The sequence below is a fragment of the Microtus pennsylvanicus genome, chromosome 21 (genome assembly GCF_037038515.1).
Source record: "Microtus pennsylvanicus isolate mMicPen1 chromosome 21, mMicPen1.hap1, whole genome shotgun sequence".
Lineage (NCBI taxonomy): Eukaryota > Metazoa > Chordata > Mammalia > Rodentia > Cricetidae > Microtus > Microtus pennsylvanicus.
The window spans coordinates 6,683,370-6,702,399 of record NC_134599.1 but is presented as its reverse complement, the minus strand read 5'-3'; the positions used below and the strand labels follow the sequence as shown (position 1 = coordinate 6,702,399).

Below are 19,030 nucleotides of genomic sequence, written 5' to 3'. Positions count from 1 at the left end.
GCACTCGGGAGGTAGCTGCAGGGATCTCATGGGTTCGAGGGCAGCTCGATCTAAACAGAGAGACCCTGTCTTTAAAAACAAAGCAAAACAACCTGCATCTCCTCCGCCCCGGCCCCCACCCCAAGAAAAAACCCAATTCATACGCCAAACTAACAAAAAACGTGAAAGTCTGAGCACAGCGAATCTACAGCGCACGCGCCTCCCACGGGCGACAAGTTGAAGGACGACGAATTACGGCCTCTGCCGGCGACACTTCACGACTTCTGCCGTAAAGGTCGCAAGTGGCGCAAGCGCAGCTCCTCTCCCGTTCAGCATCCCGACGCGGTCGTCGTTGTGGAGGTTCCTCATTCCAGTGCTCCGTCGTCGCCATGGTGAAGCTGAGTAAAGAAGCTAAACAGAGGCTGCAGCAGCTCTTCAAGGGCGGCCAGTTTGCCATCCGCTGGGGCTTCATTCCTCTCGTGATTTACCTGGGTCAGTGGGAGAAACACTTGGGAGGAGCCGCAGGGCAGGGGCTGGTGGGTCTCGGAGTCTCATCTTTGGTCTTCCGGGGCGGGGAAAATAAACCCAGGTAACTGTGTTGTCCACGTTCTCTGAAGCTCTGGCCGGGCTCGAGAACCCACTTCTAGTTCCTTCCTTTAGCCATATGGGTAGTGTTTAATCAAGCACAACCCCTCATATTCTTACTTACATCTGTAAAATAAAAGCAAGACCTTTCAGGATTGATTTTAGGGTTAGGAAGCCCCCTAAAGAAAGAGTCAACCCCTCCGGCTTTCAGAGCGTTTCTCCTCCTGTAGAGTGACCTAAATGGAAAGAAACTAGATCAGGTTAAAACATCCCTGCCTCGAAACGTGATCACGACAATAGTTGAAGCCTAACCTTTCTTACTTTTATAATGAAGGATTTCATTATAAAAATGAAAACAAAGTTACTGGCTCCATCTTGCAGGGAAAGAAACCGAACCATAAAGCCATACCTTCATTGCCCGAGTGTCCAGGCAAATATTTTCACCCAGAGTTGCACACTACCCTGTCTCTGGTTGAATAGTGTTTTTTTTTATTTTATTTTTAATCTTAATTGTCTTATTCAGTCAATAACATCAAAGGGAAGCAGCGTGGGATTTTAGCTTCAGCTCTCTGGGCTCGAGTGTGTAACTTGACGTTTCAGAACTCCATTTCACATGTTCAAGTAAGACCCGCACAAGGTTCCACTTGCAGTTGCTGTAGATGACTTGAATTGTGTAAGATAAAATAGGCTCAGCTGTAGAGCCATTAGCGAGGCTGGACGTTCTCCAGGCAGCTGTAGTGCCTGTGAGGTTTGTGCGAGCAGTGACAACCGGTATGTTTTGGTAGGACTTAAATCTTTTTCCTTTTGTATTTTTGTTGAGACAGTGCCTCACATAGCTCAGGCTAGCCTTGAACTCCTGATTTCTCTTTTCTCCACGTTTTAAGTGCTTGAATTACAGGCCTGCACCATCATACCCAGCTCTTTCTCCTCTATTTTAAAAGAAAAAAATAACATATAGTGACATTTTTAGGTATCAAGGATTAAAACAAATAATATTTTTGGTTTTTGTTACTTTTTTTTGGGTGGTTTTGTTTTTTGAGATGGTTTCTCTGTGTGGCTTTGGAGCCTGTCCTGGAACTTGCTCTATAGACCAGGCTGGCTTTGAACTCATAGAGATCCTGCTGCCTCTGCCTCCAGAGTGTTGGGATTAAAGGCTTGTGCTACCTTGCCCTGCTGACTGTTTTTGTAGGCTATGTTGTCTAAACAATTCTTTGCAGGCCCCTCTATTTTCATAGTCTCCCTGGAGGTGAGGCCAGCTGAATTTGCCTCGCTTTATCTCTAGTGTAGTTGGGATTAATGAAGTACTGGGTTCTTCTCCTTTTGACCCTTCCTTTCTCCCTTCCTTCCTCTTTTCTTCTTTCCCTCTCTCTCCCTCCCTCCTTCCTTCCCTGGCCCCTCCATCCCGCCCCCATACAGGCCTTACCATGCAGCCTAGGCTTGCTTGGCTGTAATCTCAACATCCTCCTGTCTTCCACTTGTGAATGTTTTGCAGTTTTGCATAGCTATGTCTTTATTGAGGTTCTATTTTTGCTAGAAGCTGTAGCAACTTGTCAGACACGTTGGTCTGAGGACTGGGTGATGCACATTGATTCCTTTCCTAGGACTTGACACTAATAATTTTCACCCAACATCCAAGTCAGGGTGTTCAAGACTGATGCTAACAGAGCTGTGTGTCCAGTGCTCACTCCTGTTTATCGTTGTCTTTTCCTGTACACTGATGTGAAATTTAATTTATGTTTAAGCTATTTCCCAGGTTCAACATCTACATCTTCTCTCACTAAAACTTGAAACTGCAGATTAATTTATTACATTTTTTTTCATTATTATTATGGTTTGAGTTTTGATTTTCAAGATAGGGTTTCTTTGCGTAGCCTTGCCTGTCCTGGATCTAGCTCTGCACCACTGCTGCCCAGCTATTATTTGTAGTTTGAGACAGGATTTCTTTATTATGTAGCTATCCTGGAACTCACTCTACACCAACCTGGTCTGGAACTCACAGAGATCCACTTGCCTCTGCCTTCAGAGTGCTGGGATCAGTGTCACTATGCCCAGCTGTAATTTTAGTGCTTCATGGAGGATAGTACTATAGAGTATGACATGACAGAAAGTGACGTTGGTAATAAAGAATCTGTTGGAACATTTGCCAGCCAAAGGTTTCTCATTATTGAGACAGGGTCTCATTGTGTTAGCTTGGCTAGCCTCTGAGAACCAACTTGGCCTTGAACTCACAGAGATCCGCCTGTCAAGGCCTGTGCCACTACACCCAGTAGAACAATAGGTCTTAATATCCACCAATTGGAAAATAATTTTCTATAGTTTCCTGCTTTTCTGTAACTCTTAGCTCATGCCCTGATGACTATTCTACATTGACTTTTGAGGATGTTCATAACAGGCAGCTTTGGAAAATATCACCTCTCTAGAAACACACTTACAGCCTTTATAGAAGGTTCTGGTTCCCAAACCCAGGAGTCCTGTCTTGCATATGGTGCAGCTGCTGTCTTGCCCTCTTTGCTTGGAGTTTTGCATTGGGTCTTAGGTTACTGGAGTAAAAGTGATATTCTTACTCCAGCTACTGTTGGGAAGAATGAACTCCTTTGTGTATGTCTGACCCAGAATCTTTTGTTGTCTTCCAGTGTCTGAAAGCAGCAGGTTAGTTTGTTGTTCAAACAAATTCAGATCCTTCACGGTTGTTGGTGTGTGGCTTTCTTTCTTTCAAACTTGGGATTCTACCATAGACTCCCCAGTGTTGGCCACTACACCCAGCCCTTCAGAGTTCATGATATTATCCAGCAAATTTGTGTGTGTGTGTGCAAATTCTATTTTAATTCTATTTAAATAGTAAGTTTCTTTCTTTCTTTCTTTTTTTTTTTTTTTTTTTTTTGGTTTTTTTGAGACAGGGTTTCTCTGTGGCTTTGGAGCCTGTCCCGGAACTAGCTCTGTAGACCAGGCTGGTCTCGAACTCACAGAGATCCGCCTACCTCTGCCTCCCGAGTGCTGGGATTAAAGGCGTGCGCCACCATCGCCCGGCTTTAAATAGTAAGTTTCATTTACTTGAACTTGTAATTAGAGTGTATTGATCTAAATAGGTGGATAAATAATACTAAAGGACTTCACTAGTCTTTGCTTTATAAAGAGAGTAGTTTGGGGAAGATAAAGTAAGATAAACTCAGTTATACCTTCAGAAAAGGTGTCATTTCCCTTTATCTCTTAAGCTCTTCGTAGTCTTCCAGTGTGGTGTGACTTGTAAGAATCTCATGGAGTGACTGAGTGGGCGCAAGGCACATTGCGAGTGACTCCTGACTGTGTGCAGAGGAAACAGCTGTCCTTTCTGCTGAGAAGTCCCGGATGCTGTTCCACATTCTGGTGAAAATTAGAAACCTTCAGCAGCGCAGGGTGGTGGTGGCGCACGCCTTTAATTCCAGCACTGGGAGGCAGAGGCTGGCAGATATTTGTGAATTCAAGGCCAGCCTGGTCTACAAGAGTTAGTTCCAAGACAGGCTCCAAAGCCACAGAGAAACCTTGTCTTGAAAAACCAAAAAAAAAAAAAAGGAACCTTCAGCAGCACGAGTCAGTTGAGACATCCTGGATTGGACTGAAAGAGATGGGACTGTAGGCTTTTTGTCTACTGGAGTTGTAATTGTTTCATTTGAAAGTTTTTATTTTTCCCTTCAGGATTTACGAGGGGTGCAGATCCTGGAATGCCTGAACCATCAGTTTTAAGGTATTGCTCTTGAATATCAACATTTGGAGGCAGATGTCCATATATTAATTGGTATTGAATCTTTGGGAAGCAGTGACCTATAATTTTACCAGCCACTGTGGTCTTTCTTGGGTTGTTGGGAGAAAAACTGTGGACCAGTTATCTTATATTACTTACTATGTAACTGCTTTGTTTCCTTCCATCTCTATTTACTGTGTTATAATCATAATGATATACATTCTAAAAAGAGTGAATCATCTTACAACATGAAAAGGAAGCCTTTTACACCATAGTCTAACAAAGATACTTACATAGAATTTTGGTCTTTTCACCTAAATTTAGAATTGATAAACCATATATTTTTTTATTTGTCAATTATTCAGGTTTTTCAGGATTCTATATAACAATGTAACTTTTAAAAATTATTGTTGTTATTATTCTGTGTATGAGTCTTTGGCTTGCATGTATGTCTGTGCACCATGTGTGTGCCTGTGACCATGGAGGCCAGAAGAGTGTCAGATCCTCCGGAAATGGAGTTAAAGACAGCTGTAAACTTTTGTGTAGGTGCTGGGATTTAATCCTGGTCCTCTGGAAGAACAGCCAGTGCTCTTAACTGCCAACTTAGCTCTTCAGCTCCCAGGCTTTTTAGTGCGCATAGTTTTTGTTGATTTTATTTCTTCATGATAAATTCTTATGAGATTAGTAAATTGAAATCTATCAATACATATAGCTACCAAAATGCATTGTCAAATTTGTTATCCAGAAACAATTCTTGTTGTTGATACATAAGCTATTTGAAAATTTCATGCGAAGTGTGCATATTAATGTATATGTGTGTGTTCATCTATTAGCTTTCCATTGTGACTTTTTAGCTGTCAGTTTATAAAGAAGAAAGGTTTGTTTGGCTTACTTTTCAGAGGCCTTAGGCTGTGGTTGCTTGGCCTTGCTGCTCTGATGCTGGTAGTACAGTCCATGGCAGTAGTAGGAACGAGAGGATACCCTTTCCACCTCCTGGTGATGGGGAAGCCAAAAGAAGATGGGACAGAGTCTCAGTATCCCTTGCAGGGACATACCTCTATGATCTCACTTCTTCCCACAAGGCTTTGCTCTTAAAAGTTCTATCACCTTCCAGTATTATTTCAGGCTGGTCAGTAGACCTTTATATTTGAACTTTTAAAATGTAGCAACTTGTGAGAACAATATACACGTGTGTAAATGCTTTATAAATATTTTTGTAAAAGCAGAGTCTCAACAGAAAGGTGTGCTCTGGAAGGGCTGATGCTCCAGTCACTATGCTGGACTACAGTGGTGCAGTGAGAATTCAGCATGTTTCTCAGGCATCCATTGTTACCCTGACAGCTTCCATTTGATATACCAAGTGTTCAGTTTTTTCAAACCTTCTTCCAAGTCACTTCTTTGTAAAGAATGAGCAGAACATACCTTTTTTAAAAAATGGGCAGGTTGGGTATTTCTTGTCTGAAATGCTCATACTAGAAGTATTTCTGATTTCAAATTTTCTTTTCCTTTTCTTGGGAGTAGTGATGGATTTTGCATAGCAGGCAAGCGTTCTACCAATAAGCCACACCTCCAACCCCTCTAATTTCAAATTTTCAAATTATTACTTGCGGCCACCTACAATGTGCCAGTAATTTTAGGTGATTTGTACATTTTATCTGTAATTGTCACTTCCATTCTCTAGAGCGGGACACAGAGTTGGCAGGTAATGGATATCTCCAAAGCCTGTAGAGTCTGCACAGTGCTGCCTAGCCTGCTGCTTTTCCTGTGCCTTGTGATACAAAATTTCTCCACTCCTCTGCTTACTGGCCTCTTTTTTTTTAACCTTTTTTCAGAAGAGATTTTGCTATGTGTGCCCTTGACTTGATTGGTGTGCAGTTAAATTTTTTCCTGCTAAGATTCTTATCAGATGGCTCTTTTTTATTTCTTTACTTTGTTCTTTCTCTGGTCCTGTTATGACACAGCTTCTTTTTATTGTGTGACTTTATTGGGGGGGAGAGGGGAGAGTAAGGGGAGTTGAGGCAAAGTCTTGATTGTCTCAGACTGGCCTTAAATTCACTGTGTAGACCTGGTTGGCCTTGAACTCAGCTCCCTGAGTGCTAGGATTACAGGAATGCACCTCATGGAATGGCTTTTTAAAATTGCCTTCACAGATCCCCAATAGTCTTGATTCATTGAACTATAAATTTCACAAGGAATTTTTCTGTGAAATAGTGAGGCAGTTTGCTCTTGAGAGGCTCAGTGATTGCAAACAATTGTATCTTTAGAGAAACACTCAAGACACATTACCATAGATGTCAGTACTTGGTCAAGCTGTGTGAATATTTTCCACATATTGGAAAGTACCAAGTATGTTTCCTCAAGACACCATTACACTTTCAATGCTGTTTCCTCCTTTATAGTTTGGGTATAATACCTCCTAAATTAGGTTGCCATGAGAATTGAGTAACAATATTTTGTGTAAATATTAACACCACTTGTTGGGTAATTTGGTCAATAAACTATAAGTAGTTTTTTGTTGTTGTTTTTGGTTTTGGAGATAAGGTTCCTCTATATAACCCTGGCTGCCCTGACATTTGCTACATTGGCCAGGCTGGCCTCGAACTTATAGAGATCCACTTGCCTCTGCCTTCCTAGTGCTGGGCTTAAAGGCATGTGCTATGCTACCACCACTACCTGTCTCTCACCACCTTTTGTTTGTTTGTTTAAGGAAAATTTTTCCTCCTAACTACATGACTATATGGCAATGCAAAATAAACTGTGTTTTTGCTCATGTCCGATAAGCAAAGGCATGTGCTCCTTTGAATGCTTTCCCCTCAGTTTCTACCTGACGAAACCTGCTTCTAGAGAGCCCCAGTCTCAAATATCTTCTTGCTGAATCTTTCTTCCTTTTTTGCTTGTTGAAACAGGTCCCATGTCTATTCTTCAGTCTTTCCTGCTCTGCTTGTGGCTTACTTCACACTCATTGGTCTTACACACATGTAGAATAGGCTGCTCAGCTGTCCTTGCTTCTTAAGTGCTTAGGCTGCAATAGTGAGACAGGATGCATCCTTCTGTTATCCCAGCAGGTTTTGACTCCTCGAAACTGCAGGATAGGTGGAGCAGCTTCCTGTATGCATTTTCATTTCTTTACTGTTTTTTCATGTTCTTTCCTTTTTTGTGCTAACAAAAGTCTTCCCTTAAAGAGTCGAAGGTTGGGAATTTGGTTCAGTTAGTAGAATGTTTGCCTAACATCCAACCTCTGGCATAAATGGGGCATAATGGTCATATCTGAAATTCAAGTTCCTGTGAAGTGCAGGCAAGAGGATTAAAACATGGTTTTTCAACACAGGGTTTCTCTGTGTTATAGCTCTGGCTGTCCTGGAACTCACTCTGTAGACCACACTGGCCTTCCAAGTGCTGGAATTAAAAGTGGGCACAACCACTGCCCGGCAAGAATATTAAACTTTAGGGTCATCATAAGCTACATAGTGAGCGTGAGGTCAGCTTGGTTATATGAAACCCTGTCTGGGAAAAAAATGGATTGCCTCTGAAGGATTACCTCATTACTAATTTCATCCACTGTGCCGAGGAGACTGACAAAGTTATCTGTGTCAGACTAGGGAGGATTGTCTTTTTTTTTTTTTTTTTTTTTGGTTTTTCAAGACAGGGTTTCTCTGTGGTTTGGAGCCTGTCCTGGAACTAGCTCTTGTAGACCAGGCTGGTCTCGAACTCACAGAGATCCGCCTGCCTCTGCCTCCGGAGTGCTGGGATTAAAGGCGTGCGCCACCACCGCCTGGCTGGATTGTCTTTTTTTTTTTTATTTTTTTTATTTTGGGTGTTTATCCACTGAGAAAGAAATCCAAATAAGTGTAGAGTTTTGTTTCCAGATCTTAACTGTATGCAAAAATACTTGGATTCAGAGGGAAACTTGAGTTCATATCTGATAAATATGGTAAATGCATTGTGCTTTCTAGGCATGGCATGGCATGAATGGCCTTTAAAAATAAACTACAGAACCTCATTGTCATTCAGTCACATTTTTAGCCAGTAACATTTAGACATGAAGCATCTCTTTTCTCTCTTGAATCCCCGTGCTACCCCTCCCTTTAAAAAATGACATGGAGTTGCTGCCCCTTCATGAATTAAACATTTTGGGTAGAAATTAGTTTAAGTGGAAATAGTAACGCAGTGATCCTATTGATGTGGGTAGTTAAGGTTAAGGCCCCAGGTCACATCTCATTCTTCCCCTCTGTCCTGTAGCCGTTTCAGTGTCAGAATTATGGTAACTTAGAAGCAGAAATGCCAGTTGGAGTGTGGACTTTCCAGAGTCTGACTCATAGAAAGTACTTAGGGAAAGGTTTCTTCTGTTTTCCTGATGCTTTATGTAATAATAATAATAATAAAATTTGATTTGGGCTCCTTGGTCCTTTTAGTTAATGAAAATAATCATTTATCTTTTTATTGATTTCATTTTATATATAAACTGAAAATACCCTTTGCCTTTCCCAAGGTAACCATGTTCACAGTAATAAAACTGTATTTCTGTGTTTGATTGTTTTCGTTGCTCATTTTGCCTGCTGATGGATTTTTGTCCTCTAGTCACTGAGATTGATAGGGAAACACAAACATAAATTAAGAACTGGTTCTTCAGCTGTGTCTGGATAGTGTTTGTTTCCATGTTTAATTTATTTTTCCTCTTCACAAATGTTTTAGCCTACTTTGGGGATAAAGGCCTGTTTGGTCATCTGGATTTGGAAGCAATCCAACATGGAAGGTGTGTACTCTGGCTGGATGAGAAAGACATCGTTTCAACGCGTCTGTGGCAGAGTGGAGCCTGTACTGACTCACGATAGACTGTCAAAATAAATATTTTAACGATGTTATGTTTTGTCTTTAAAACATTTGTGTGGAGGGTGGGATGGAGTGGGGTGGTGCTTATGTGTGTTATACCAGTGTGAAGTCAGAGGACAACCTACTGAAAAAGTTTCTTCTCTCCTTGTGCCCTATAACTCACTGGCAAAAGTTTTTACTCACTGAGCTGCCAACTGGTCTGCCTTGAGCCTTCTGTGAATTAACAGTCCTGGGACTATCAGGTGAAAAATCAATCCTTTTATTACATTTTTTTTTTAGAACAGGAAATCTATGCGTGTGTTTGGATACTGCCTTAAAAAGTAAAAGCCTTTGCGATGAATTCCTGGTTGTTCACTTAACACATGGACCTCAGGTTCCCTTCACAGTGAGTTAGTAACCTCTCCAACCTTCTCAGTGGAGAGTGGGAATGATTCCATTGGTGACAGCTGGGATGTTCCTTGCACTCTGATGAGGTTCTGACTCTAAGAAATGAGGGTTTAGTGTCTGCGTTGCTAGGGCGTGGCAGTGGTGTTGAGGAATTGTCTAATTTATTTGTAGGTTAAATGGGAGTCCAGAGTTTTCTTTGGGTGTGTGCACATCATAGCATCATTTTCTTCCAGTGTATGAAATTGAAGTTCCCGGGTGGTGGTGGTGCATGCATTTAATCCCAGCACTTGGGAGGCAGAGACAGGTGGATCTCTGTGAGTTCGAGGCCAGCTCTGGTTTACAAGAACTAGTTCCAGGACAGGCTCTCCAAAGCTACAGAGAAACCCTGTCTTGAAAAACCAAAAAAAAAAAAAAAAAAAAAAGGAAAATGAAGTTAATAGAATTCTGGATACTGCTGGGACTTCTACCCATATTTTATCTTGACTTTTTTTTTTTTGTTTGTTTTTTTTTTTTTTTTTTTTTAAAGATTTATTTATTTATTATGTATACAACATTCTGCCTCCATGTATGCCCGCACACCAGAGGAGGGCGCCAGATCTCAGTACAGATGGTTGTGAGCCACCATGTGGTTGCTGGGAATTGAACTCAGGACCTCTGGAAGAGCAGCCAGTGCTCTTAACCTCTGAGCCATCTCTCCAGCCCCGACTTTTTTTTTTTTTTAATTTTTCAAAGCAGTTTTTTTGTGCAATCCTGGCTGCCCTGGAACTCACTCTATAGACCAGGCTGGCCTTGACCATAGTGATCCACCTGTCTTATTTTTTTTTTTTTATTTGGTTTTTCGAGACAGGGTTTCTCTGTGGCTTTGGAGCCTGTCCTGGAACTAGCTCTGTAGACCAGGCTGGTCTCGAACTCACAGAGATCCTCCTGCCTCTGCCTCCCGAGTGCTGGGATTAAAGGCGTGCACCACCACCGCCCGGCCCACCTGCCTTATTTTGACCTTAATTTTTTCTTTTTGTTTTTAGAGAAAGAGTCTTACTAGGTACCCAGACAGGCCTTGAACTTACCGCCCTGTTGGAGGAGGCTGCTTGTTCATAGTGGTCACCCAGAATCAAAATAACCACACAGATACAGTACGAGTTAAATCACTGCTTAGCCCATTAGCCCTAGCTTCTTAGTGGCTAACACTTATATCTTAATTTAACCCGTTTCTAGTCTTCTGTGTATCACCATGAGGTTTTGGCCTACCAGCAAAATTTTAACACGTCTGTCTCCAGCAGTGGCTCCATGGCTTCTTCCTAACTCCGCCTCCTTTCTCCCAGCATTTAGTTTAGTTTTCCCTGCCTACTTCTATTCCCTGTGCAGGCCCAAGACATTTATTAACCAATGGTATTCACAGCATACAGAGGGGACTCCCACATCACCCTGTTACCTTCCCCTTTAGTGTGGGGATTATAAGCATGTACCACCTTGCTTTCCTTTCACTGTATTTGAAGCCTGCTTTATTGTTTAGCTTGCTCATGCTAAAAAATAACTTCTTTTACTTAATTGGAAGTTATAATTAATGAAATGAGGTAGACCTTAAACAGGCTATGACATCATTTGGGAAGGGCCTATTGACGGAATGTCTTAACATCCATTGTTTAACAGAATGACCATTACCAAAACCAATCCCCGGTATTTCTAATGGAAATACCTCTTGGCTAGGGAAATCTCTGTCAAGTTTTGTTACGTTTGCTATGGAGGCAGAAGACTGGAGGCTTAATGCATAAATCATGCAATATTTTAAATGGAATCCTTGAGCGCTAACTGTAGGAAGCCATTTTTGGTAAATATTTAACCATCTCTGAATTTAGGCAGGTATGATTTTGATAAAAACTGAACTTCAGTTTGCTGTCCTCTGCTCCATTCCTTCATGTTACTTGTGTTTATTGTCAGTAAATTTCTGTTAGTTAGTATTTTAGTGTTTCAAGAATTGTATAGGTAAAGCTGTGGGGCTGTCTGTTTCAATGAAACAGTAATAGGGATAGTTAGCATCTTGTTTTGTACTCTTTCAGGATTTACCTGGAGCTGACCACAGAAGATTTTGAATGAACTTGGGTGTCTTGAACAGTGACTCAGTTGAGCTTAGTGTTTTGGAGATACTGCACTCAGTATAAGAAAGGCTGGACTTTACTCAGATGGTAAAACACCTGCCTAGAGTACAGAAAGCCCTGGGTTGATCACCAGAATGGCCAAAAACAAAGATACCCAAAGATTTTTGTGTTTTTACCCAGTTTTCCATGCTAGGAAAACCTTCCAAATCTCTCTGGAGTAATAATCAGGTGGTTGGCACTGAGCAGTCAGACTGGTCACTTCAGCACAAGGGCGTCTCAGGTCTTTCCCATTTACAGTCGGCCCTCCTCTCCAGCCCCTGTCTCTAACCACTGGTAACCAACTTTGCCATTTCAAGAAACTTCTATAAATAGAATAACTTTGGGATTTTCTTTTTTCACTTTATTTATCTATGCTCATGTAGGTTATATGTAACAGTGTTCATCCTTTGTTCGTGAAGTAGATTTACCAACCTGATTGTACACACATGTAAAGTTGGGTCTTTTGCTTGTAGAATATAAGCCCCATAGATGTGGTACTGTGTTTCCTGCTGTATGTTTAGAGCCTAGCACAGGTGCTGGCACATCATGGGTGTTGAGAAGGAAGGAGGGGATTATGGGATTGTATGTAGTAAGTATAACGTGCTTGTGAATGGAAACTTGTATAGCTTGAAGCACTGTAAAGGGTCAGTATTTTTCTCTGTTCTAGTCATAATGGATGATTGTAGTCCACACCAGGACTTGACGTGAGATGATAGGGTTACACAGGCAAGAGAATGTTTACTATGACTTGTTGTTTATTCATTTAGTCTCCACAGCAGCTTGGTTAGTAGGATATTGTCTTCCCTTTGAAGATGAAACTAGCTTGGTTAATTTTCTCCCAAATTAGAAAAAACAAACAAACTTGGATTTGAATCCACATTGGCTAACACTAAGAGATCTTATTACAGACATGTACTACCTTTCAAAATAATTTATGCAAATGATTAAGTTTTATAGTAGATCAAAACATTACTAACATTTCAATTATAATAGAGGACTATCAGGACTTCATACACAAATAATACATAGGCCAATGATGTGGGAGTGTCTTATCAATCTGTTGATTTCATTGGTTAATAAAGAAACTGCTTGGCCTGATAGGTTAGAACATAGGTGGGTGGAGTAAACAGAACAGAATGCTGGGAAGAAGGGAAGTTAGGCAGACGCCATGCCTCTCCTCTCCAGGGCAGATGCGATGAAGCAAGCCGCCAGGTCAGACATGCTGAATCTTTCCCGGTAAGACTGGTGCTACTTAGATTACTAAATATGGGTTAGGCAAGATATGAGAGTTAGCCAAGAAGAGGCTAGAGCTAATGGGCCAAGCAGTGTTTTAAAGAATACAATTTGTGTGTTGTTTCGGGGCATAAGCTAGCCAGGCGGCCGGGAACCGGGTGGCAGGAGTGCAGCCCGCAGCTCAATACAACAGGCCAATCATGTTTACATAAAGTTAACTTCTTTGGAAATTTATGCTTGCTGTTGGAAACAGTAAACACTTTTTTTTTTTTGTATTGCGAGATAGGGTTTCTCTGTGTAACATCCCTGGCTGTCCTCTGTAACAGCTCTGACTGTTCTGGAATTTAGTTTGTAGTCCAGGCTGGCATTGAACTCACTGAGATCCGCCTGCCTCTGCCTTCCAAATGCTAGAATTAAAGGCATGTGCCACCACCTTCTGGCTTTAAAGTTTCTTATTAGCATATATTGTATATATTAATGGGTTTCATTGTGATAGTTTCATACATGTATGCAATGTATTTTCATATTTACTCTCCAATTATCTCTTTCCCCAGTGTTTTAGTCCTCTTTCTCTTCCAAGTAGTACTCTTTCTGATTTCATGTCTTTTTCTTGTGAATTAATGGGTTTGATTAGGACACTTAAACAGCGTGGCTGAGGGGTCAAAGGTGTATGGGCAATTTTATCAGTAACTGTACCTCTGAAGAAAATGTCTCTCTCTCTCCTAAGAACTCTTCAGGGATGTGTGGAGTCTCATGAGCCAGCCAGGATGGGTTCTCTGCCCCAGCCATTAACTGCTTATACATTCTCAGAAAGGGGCAGAGATGTGAGCTCTTCTTCCATAACATAATGTTGATGGACCTAGTGCTATGCAGGAATCACAGCCGCTGAGAGCTCGTGAGTGTAGCAGCCTTGCCATATCCAGAAGACTGTTCTCAAGACTGAATCTTTTTCCCCCTATCTTCTCTCCCATGAATTTGTTTGTTTTGAGACAGGGTTGCTTTGTAGCTTTGGAGCCTGTCCTTGGACTAGCTCTGTTGACCATGCTGGCCTTGAACTCTCAAGAGATCCCCCTGTCTCTGCTTCCTGTCTCTGCCTCCTGAGTGCTAGGATTAAAGGTGTGCGCCACCACCACTTGACCTCTCCCATGAGGTTTTGCTGAGCCTTGGAATGGATGACCTAGATGACCCATCTAATATATGCCTGATAGGAGAGACAGCATGATCATGAAGGTCACTTACCCAGCATAAGACTTAACCGTTTTACTCCAGAAGTGAAAAAAAGATGAGCCATCTAGAGCTGGCTCACATTGTCAGGCTTTTGATTGTGCAATAACTGCTGCACACTGCACAAAGTAGCTTTTCTACCAAAGCTGACAGTATGAATAGTCTGTTTGACAGGCATATTATGTCCATTTTAGACACCTCCAAAAATAAAACCCCACAGTAGCCTCCCCACTAGGGCCCGTGACCTCCAAGGCCAAGGGCATTTGTCCAGATTTACAGTACTATTCCCCCTGTGGAACAGGTTTCAAATCCAACCAAAAAGAACTTAACAGTAATGCCACTCTAATACAAATAGGCACATCTTGCCTAGCAAGCCAGCACTGTAGCATGTAGAGTCCACAAACTCAATAGGACTGCCAGTGGCAATTCTCCAGCCTACAAAGCATCTTCTGGGGCTACTATTATCCTAAACATATGCACCACACTCCTGTATACAGTTCCATTAAAAAAAGAGAGCCAGGCGGTAGTGGCGCACGCCTTTTAACCCCAGCACTCGGGAGGCAGAGGCAGGCGGATCTCTGAGTTTGAGGCCAACCTGGTATTCAAGAGCTAGTTCCAGGACAGGCTCCAAAGCTACAGAGAAACCTGTCTCAAAAAACCAAAAAAAGAAAGAGAAGATAATGAGATAATGTAATACCAGAGATCAAGACACAGATTAACATCAATGCAATAATAGTAAATGATTTCAGTACTTTGTACAATAGACTGGTCACCTGGGTGTAGGGAGGTGGGAGGAGAAAAACATCAGAATTGAATGGTTCCATATGTCATATAGGTTTAACAATTATCTACAGAATATTCCACTTAAACATAAAAATATGCACTCAACAGCACACAGAAGCTTCTCTAAAATAAACCACATGTAGATACTTAAATCTTAGCTGGGTGGTGCATTCCTTTAATCCCACTTCTAGGGAGGCAGAGGCAAACAGAGCTCTGGTTTGGAGGCTAGCCTGGTCTACAGAGTGAGCTACAGAACAGCCAAAGCTACACACAAAAAAACCCTGCCTCGATAAAACAACCCACAAATAAATGACTTTATGTTGCTACTAAAAAAAAAATGAAGACAAAAAATTGAACAGACAAAATCCAAATCCAGTTAATGGTAAGAAATAATAGAAAAGCAGGAATTAATGAAATAGAAACTAAGAAAACTACAAAGAATCAACAAAGCTATGGGCAGGTTCCTTGAGAAGATAAACAAGATTGACAAGCCCCTGGGTTCAACTAAGAAAAGAAAGAGAACCTAAACTAAGACTAAGGAACAGGAAAACATTGTAACAGACGCAAAAGAAATTCTGAATATTGTAAGGAAATACTTTAAATTCTGTACTCCATTAAATTGGAAAACCTAAAAGAAATGGACAAATTTATAGATTTAACCAAACCACCAAATTTAAACAACAAAGAGACCAACAACCTTAAGAGATCCCTAACCACAGAAGAGATTGACATAGCAATAAAGAGCCCTCCAACTAAAACAAGTCCAGGCCAAGATGGATTCAGAGCAGAAATATATCAGGCTTTCAAAGAAAGTTTACAGCCAATCAGCTTAAAACTACATTTTAAAAAAGAAAAACAGAAGGAGCATGTCAGTATTTCTTTTATGAAGCCAGCATCACAAATACCAAAGCCAAGAAAAGACAGTTTCAAAAATTAAAACTACATACAGGTCTAGGTCCCTAATGAAGATAGATTCAGAAATGTTCAATAAAATACAACTTAACTGAGTACAGTCATACATAAAAAAACTATCCACCATGACCAAGTTAGCTTTATCTCTGAGGTGCAGAAATGGTTCAACATATGCAAGTCAATAAATGTAATAATCCTCATAAGTGTACTTAAAGACAAATCAAATGATCATCTCAATGGATGCAGAAAGTTTTTTTTTTTTAATCCAACATGCCTTCATGATAAAAGTTCTAGAGATAGTAGGACTGGAGGGAAAATACATAAGAGAAACTATATGAGAAACTCACAGCCAATGTCATTCTAAATGGAAAAAAACTTGAAGCAATCCCATTGAAATCAGAAGTGAGACAGGGCTGTTCACTAATCCCACTCCTTTTCTATATTGTGCTCAAAGCAATAAGAGAAAGAAATTAGAGGGATGCAAGTAGAAAAGAAATTATTCCTGTTTGACGATGACATGATATTATGCATAAGATATCCCAAAACTTGACCTGAAAGCTTCTAAAAACAATAAATTCAGCAACGAAGCATCAATTTGCACAACTCAGTGGTTTTTTATACAGCAACAGTCATACAGAGAAAAAGATGGGGACACTCCCATTCACAATAGCCTAAAATAAAATAAACCTAACCAAGGAAGGGAAGTACCTTTGCAATGAGAACATTAGAGAATAAAAGACACTAGAAAATGGAAACACTGACATGATCATGGATTGGCAGAATTAATAATGTGAGTATGACCCTTTTACCAAAATCCATTACAGATTCAGTGTCATTCTAATCAAAATTCCTATCCTAATCTTCACAGAAAAAGAAACAAAACAAAAACCTATCCTAAAATTCATAAGGAATGACAAAAGATCACAGATGGCCAAAACAATCCTGAGCAAAAAGAACAATGTTAGGGGAGTTACAGTTCCAGATTGTGAGGGGTAGGCACAGAAGCAGACCTGTAGATGAATAGAACAAAATCAAGACCAAACATGAGTACACGCAGCTTCAGCTATTTACTCTTCCACAAAGATGCCGAAAACAAGCTGGAGAAAAGAAAACAGAGAAACCCTGTCTCCAAACAAACAAAAAACCCAGAGGAAAGAAAGAAAATGGGCTTGGCATCTGAACAGAATTTTCTGAAAGAAGTATTAATAAGAAACATGTGAAAAATGTTCACCGTTTCTAGCAATTAGGGAAATAGAAATCAAAATAACTGAGATTTCTTCATTCATACAGAATGGCAAAGATCAACAACAACAATGTGACAACAAATGCTGAATGGGATGAGGGGAAAAAGGAACTTTGATTCACTGTTGATAGGATTATAAACTGATCCAGCCACTCTGGAAGTCAGCGTGGAGAATCCTCAAAACACTAAAAATAAACCCATCATTAATACCATTCCTTGGGCATATGCCCAAAGGACTCAGAATTCTACTCCACACATACTTTCTCAACTGTGTTTATTGCTGCTGTGATCAAAATAGGAAAAGGTAACAATTTAAATGCTCTTCAGCTGATGAATTGATAACACTATGGTGTATATACACTGGAATATTATTCAACTGTAATGAAAAATGAAATCATGAACTTTGCAGGTAAATGGATGAAACCAGAAAATGTCATACCGAGTGAGGTAACCCCGACCCAGAAAGACAAGCTTCACATGTTCTCTTCATTGTAGCCCCAAGCTCCAAATATTCAGATATTAATATATAACCTGCAGTAACTGCAGAAATCAGGAACGTGAAAAGGGCCCACAGGATGAGGGGGAGCAATAGGGAGAAGAATAGTCAGGGTACAAGTGATCTGGGGGAAATGGGAAACTGGGGGATAGGAGACATTAAAAGAAGAGAAGGGCAAGATAACAGCAGAAATGTCTGAAAAAGCCATAAGGAATCATACCATTAACTGTCTCCCTAAAATAGTTAAATGATTACATGTAAATTGGTGTATACTAGCCGGGCGGTGGTGGCGCACGCCTTTAATACCAGCACTCGGGAGGCAGAGGCAGGCAGATCTTTGAGTTCGAGGCCAGCCTGGTCTACAAGAGCTAGTTCCAGGACAGGAACCAAAAGCTACGGAGAAACCCTGTCTCGAAAAATCAAAAAAAAAATTGGTGTATACTTATGCATGTATAAAATTAAATCTGAGCTGACAATGCTCTCCCCAGGAATAATAAACTAACAAAAATCCAACACCAAGCATGAGAAGCTCTCTCCTTTTTTTGTTTTTCCAGACAGGGTTTCTCTGTGGTTTTGGAGCCTGTCCTGGAACTAGCTCTTGTAGACCAGGCTGGTCTCGAACTCACAGAGATCCACCTGCCTCTGCCTCCCGAGTGCTGGGATTAAAGGCGTGCACCACCACTGCCTGGCTTCATTTCTTATTTTTAAAGAGCAAGGGTTCTCTGAAAGTCTGTAGCTGTAGGAAACTTATCATGTACCAGCTGTTTGCTGAAATTCTTTATAAAGAATTCAAAAGGTAGAAAGTATATTGATATGTTTTTCTCTATGATTAGATCAGAAAATACCTAGGTTATTCAGAAACTTAAACATGTTGGTGTGTAAATTTTTCTGGGCATATGTGAACAAACATCTTTTTATCCTAGGTAGAACACCAATGACAGGCTGAAGAAACAATTCCACCTAAGTATAGTGTAGTGAACCAGTGAGTTTATCGGAGTTACTTACGGGAATACAGGTGAGGGGTATTTACAGGATCATGGGTGGCTCAAGGCAGCTGTATCACTGAAAAGCCCATCCCAGGATGAGGGAATGACCCATGAGATCTGCACCCTGGAGGCTTCCTGAACAACTTATGGGTAGCCCGTATGGTCAGAGCCTCTTCTCTCTTCCAGTTGTTACTGTAACTTTGCTATACAGGTTGCTATATAACCCTGAGAAAGAGCCTTGTGAATCTTGTAACCTTAGGAGCTTTTTAACCCTGTGAGTTTCATTTATTTCCTGGGTCCTTGAATGTTGCATTACTTTCTGAGTTTTATGAACACTTCTCTTCCCTCTTGGAAGGAATGTTTGAGCTTGGAGCTGACAGTAGCTACCCAACAGATGGAAAATGAAATAGTCTAATCTTGAAACATTTTATAATGTAACAAACTAAGACACAGGATTCAGCCAAGTGTTTTTAATGTTCAGTATTTAAAATGTGCTAAGTTTTGAATTGTTTAGTATGTTGA

The 19,030-nt window shown here is 40.8% G+C and overlaps 1 protein-coding gene across 1 annotated transcript; it reads left to right on the top strand.

Moving 5' to 3' along the window:
- The first annotated feature begins 281 nt into the window (after positions 1-281).
- Positions 282-9,144, top strand: Tomm7 (translocase of outer mitochondrial membrane 7). The gene is made up of 3 exons (XM_075955548.1): positions 282-471; positions 4,237-4,285; positions 8,975-9,144. Exons 1-3 carry the CDS (start codon positions 369-371, stop codon positions 8,988-8,990), a joined length of 168 nt encoding a protein of 55 aa, XP_075811663.1. The 5' UTR covers positions 282-368; the 3' UTR covers positions 8,991-9,144.
- The last annotated feature ends 9,886 nt before the right edge of the window (positions 9,145-19,030 follow it).

Bases quoted from the DNA above. Each gene is read 5' to 3' on its own strand.
- Tomm7 (XM_075955548.1), top strand. From the start codon at position 369: ATGGTGAAGCTGAGTAAAGAAGCTAAACAGAGGCTGCAGCAGCTCTTC. The intron at 472-4,236 runs GTCAGTGGGAGA...TTTTCCCTTCAG, and splicing joins TCCTCTCGTGATTTACCTGG to GATTTACGAGGGGTGCAGAT.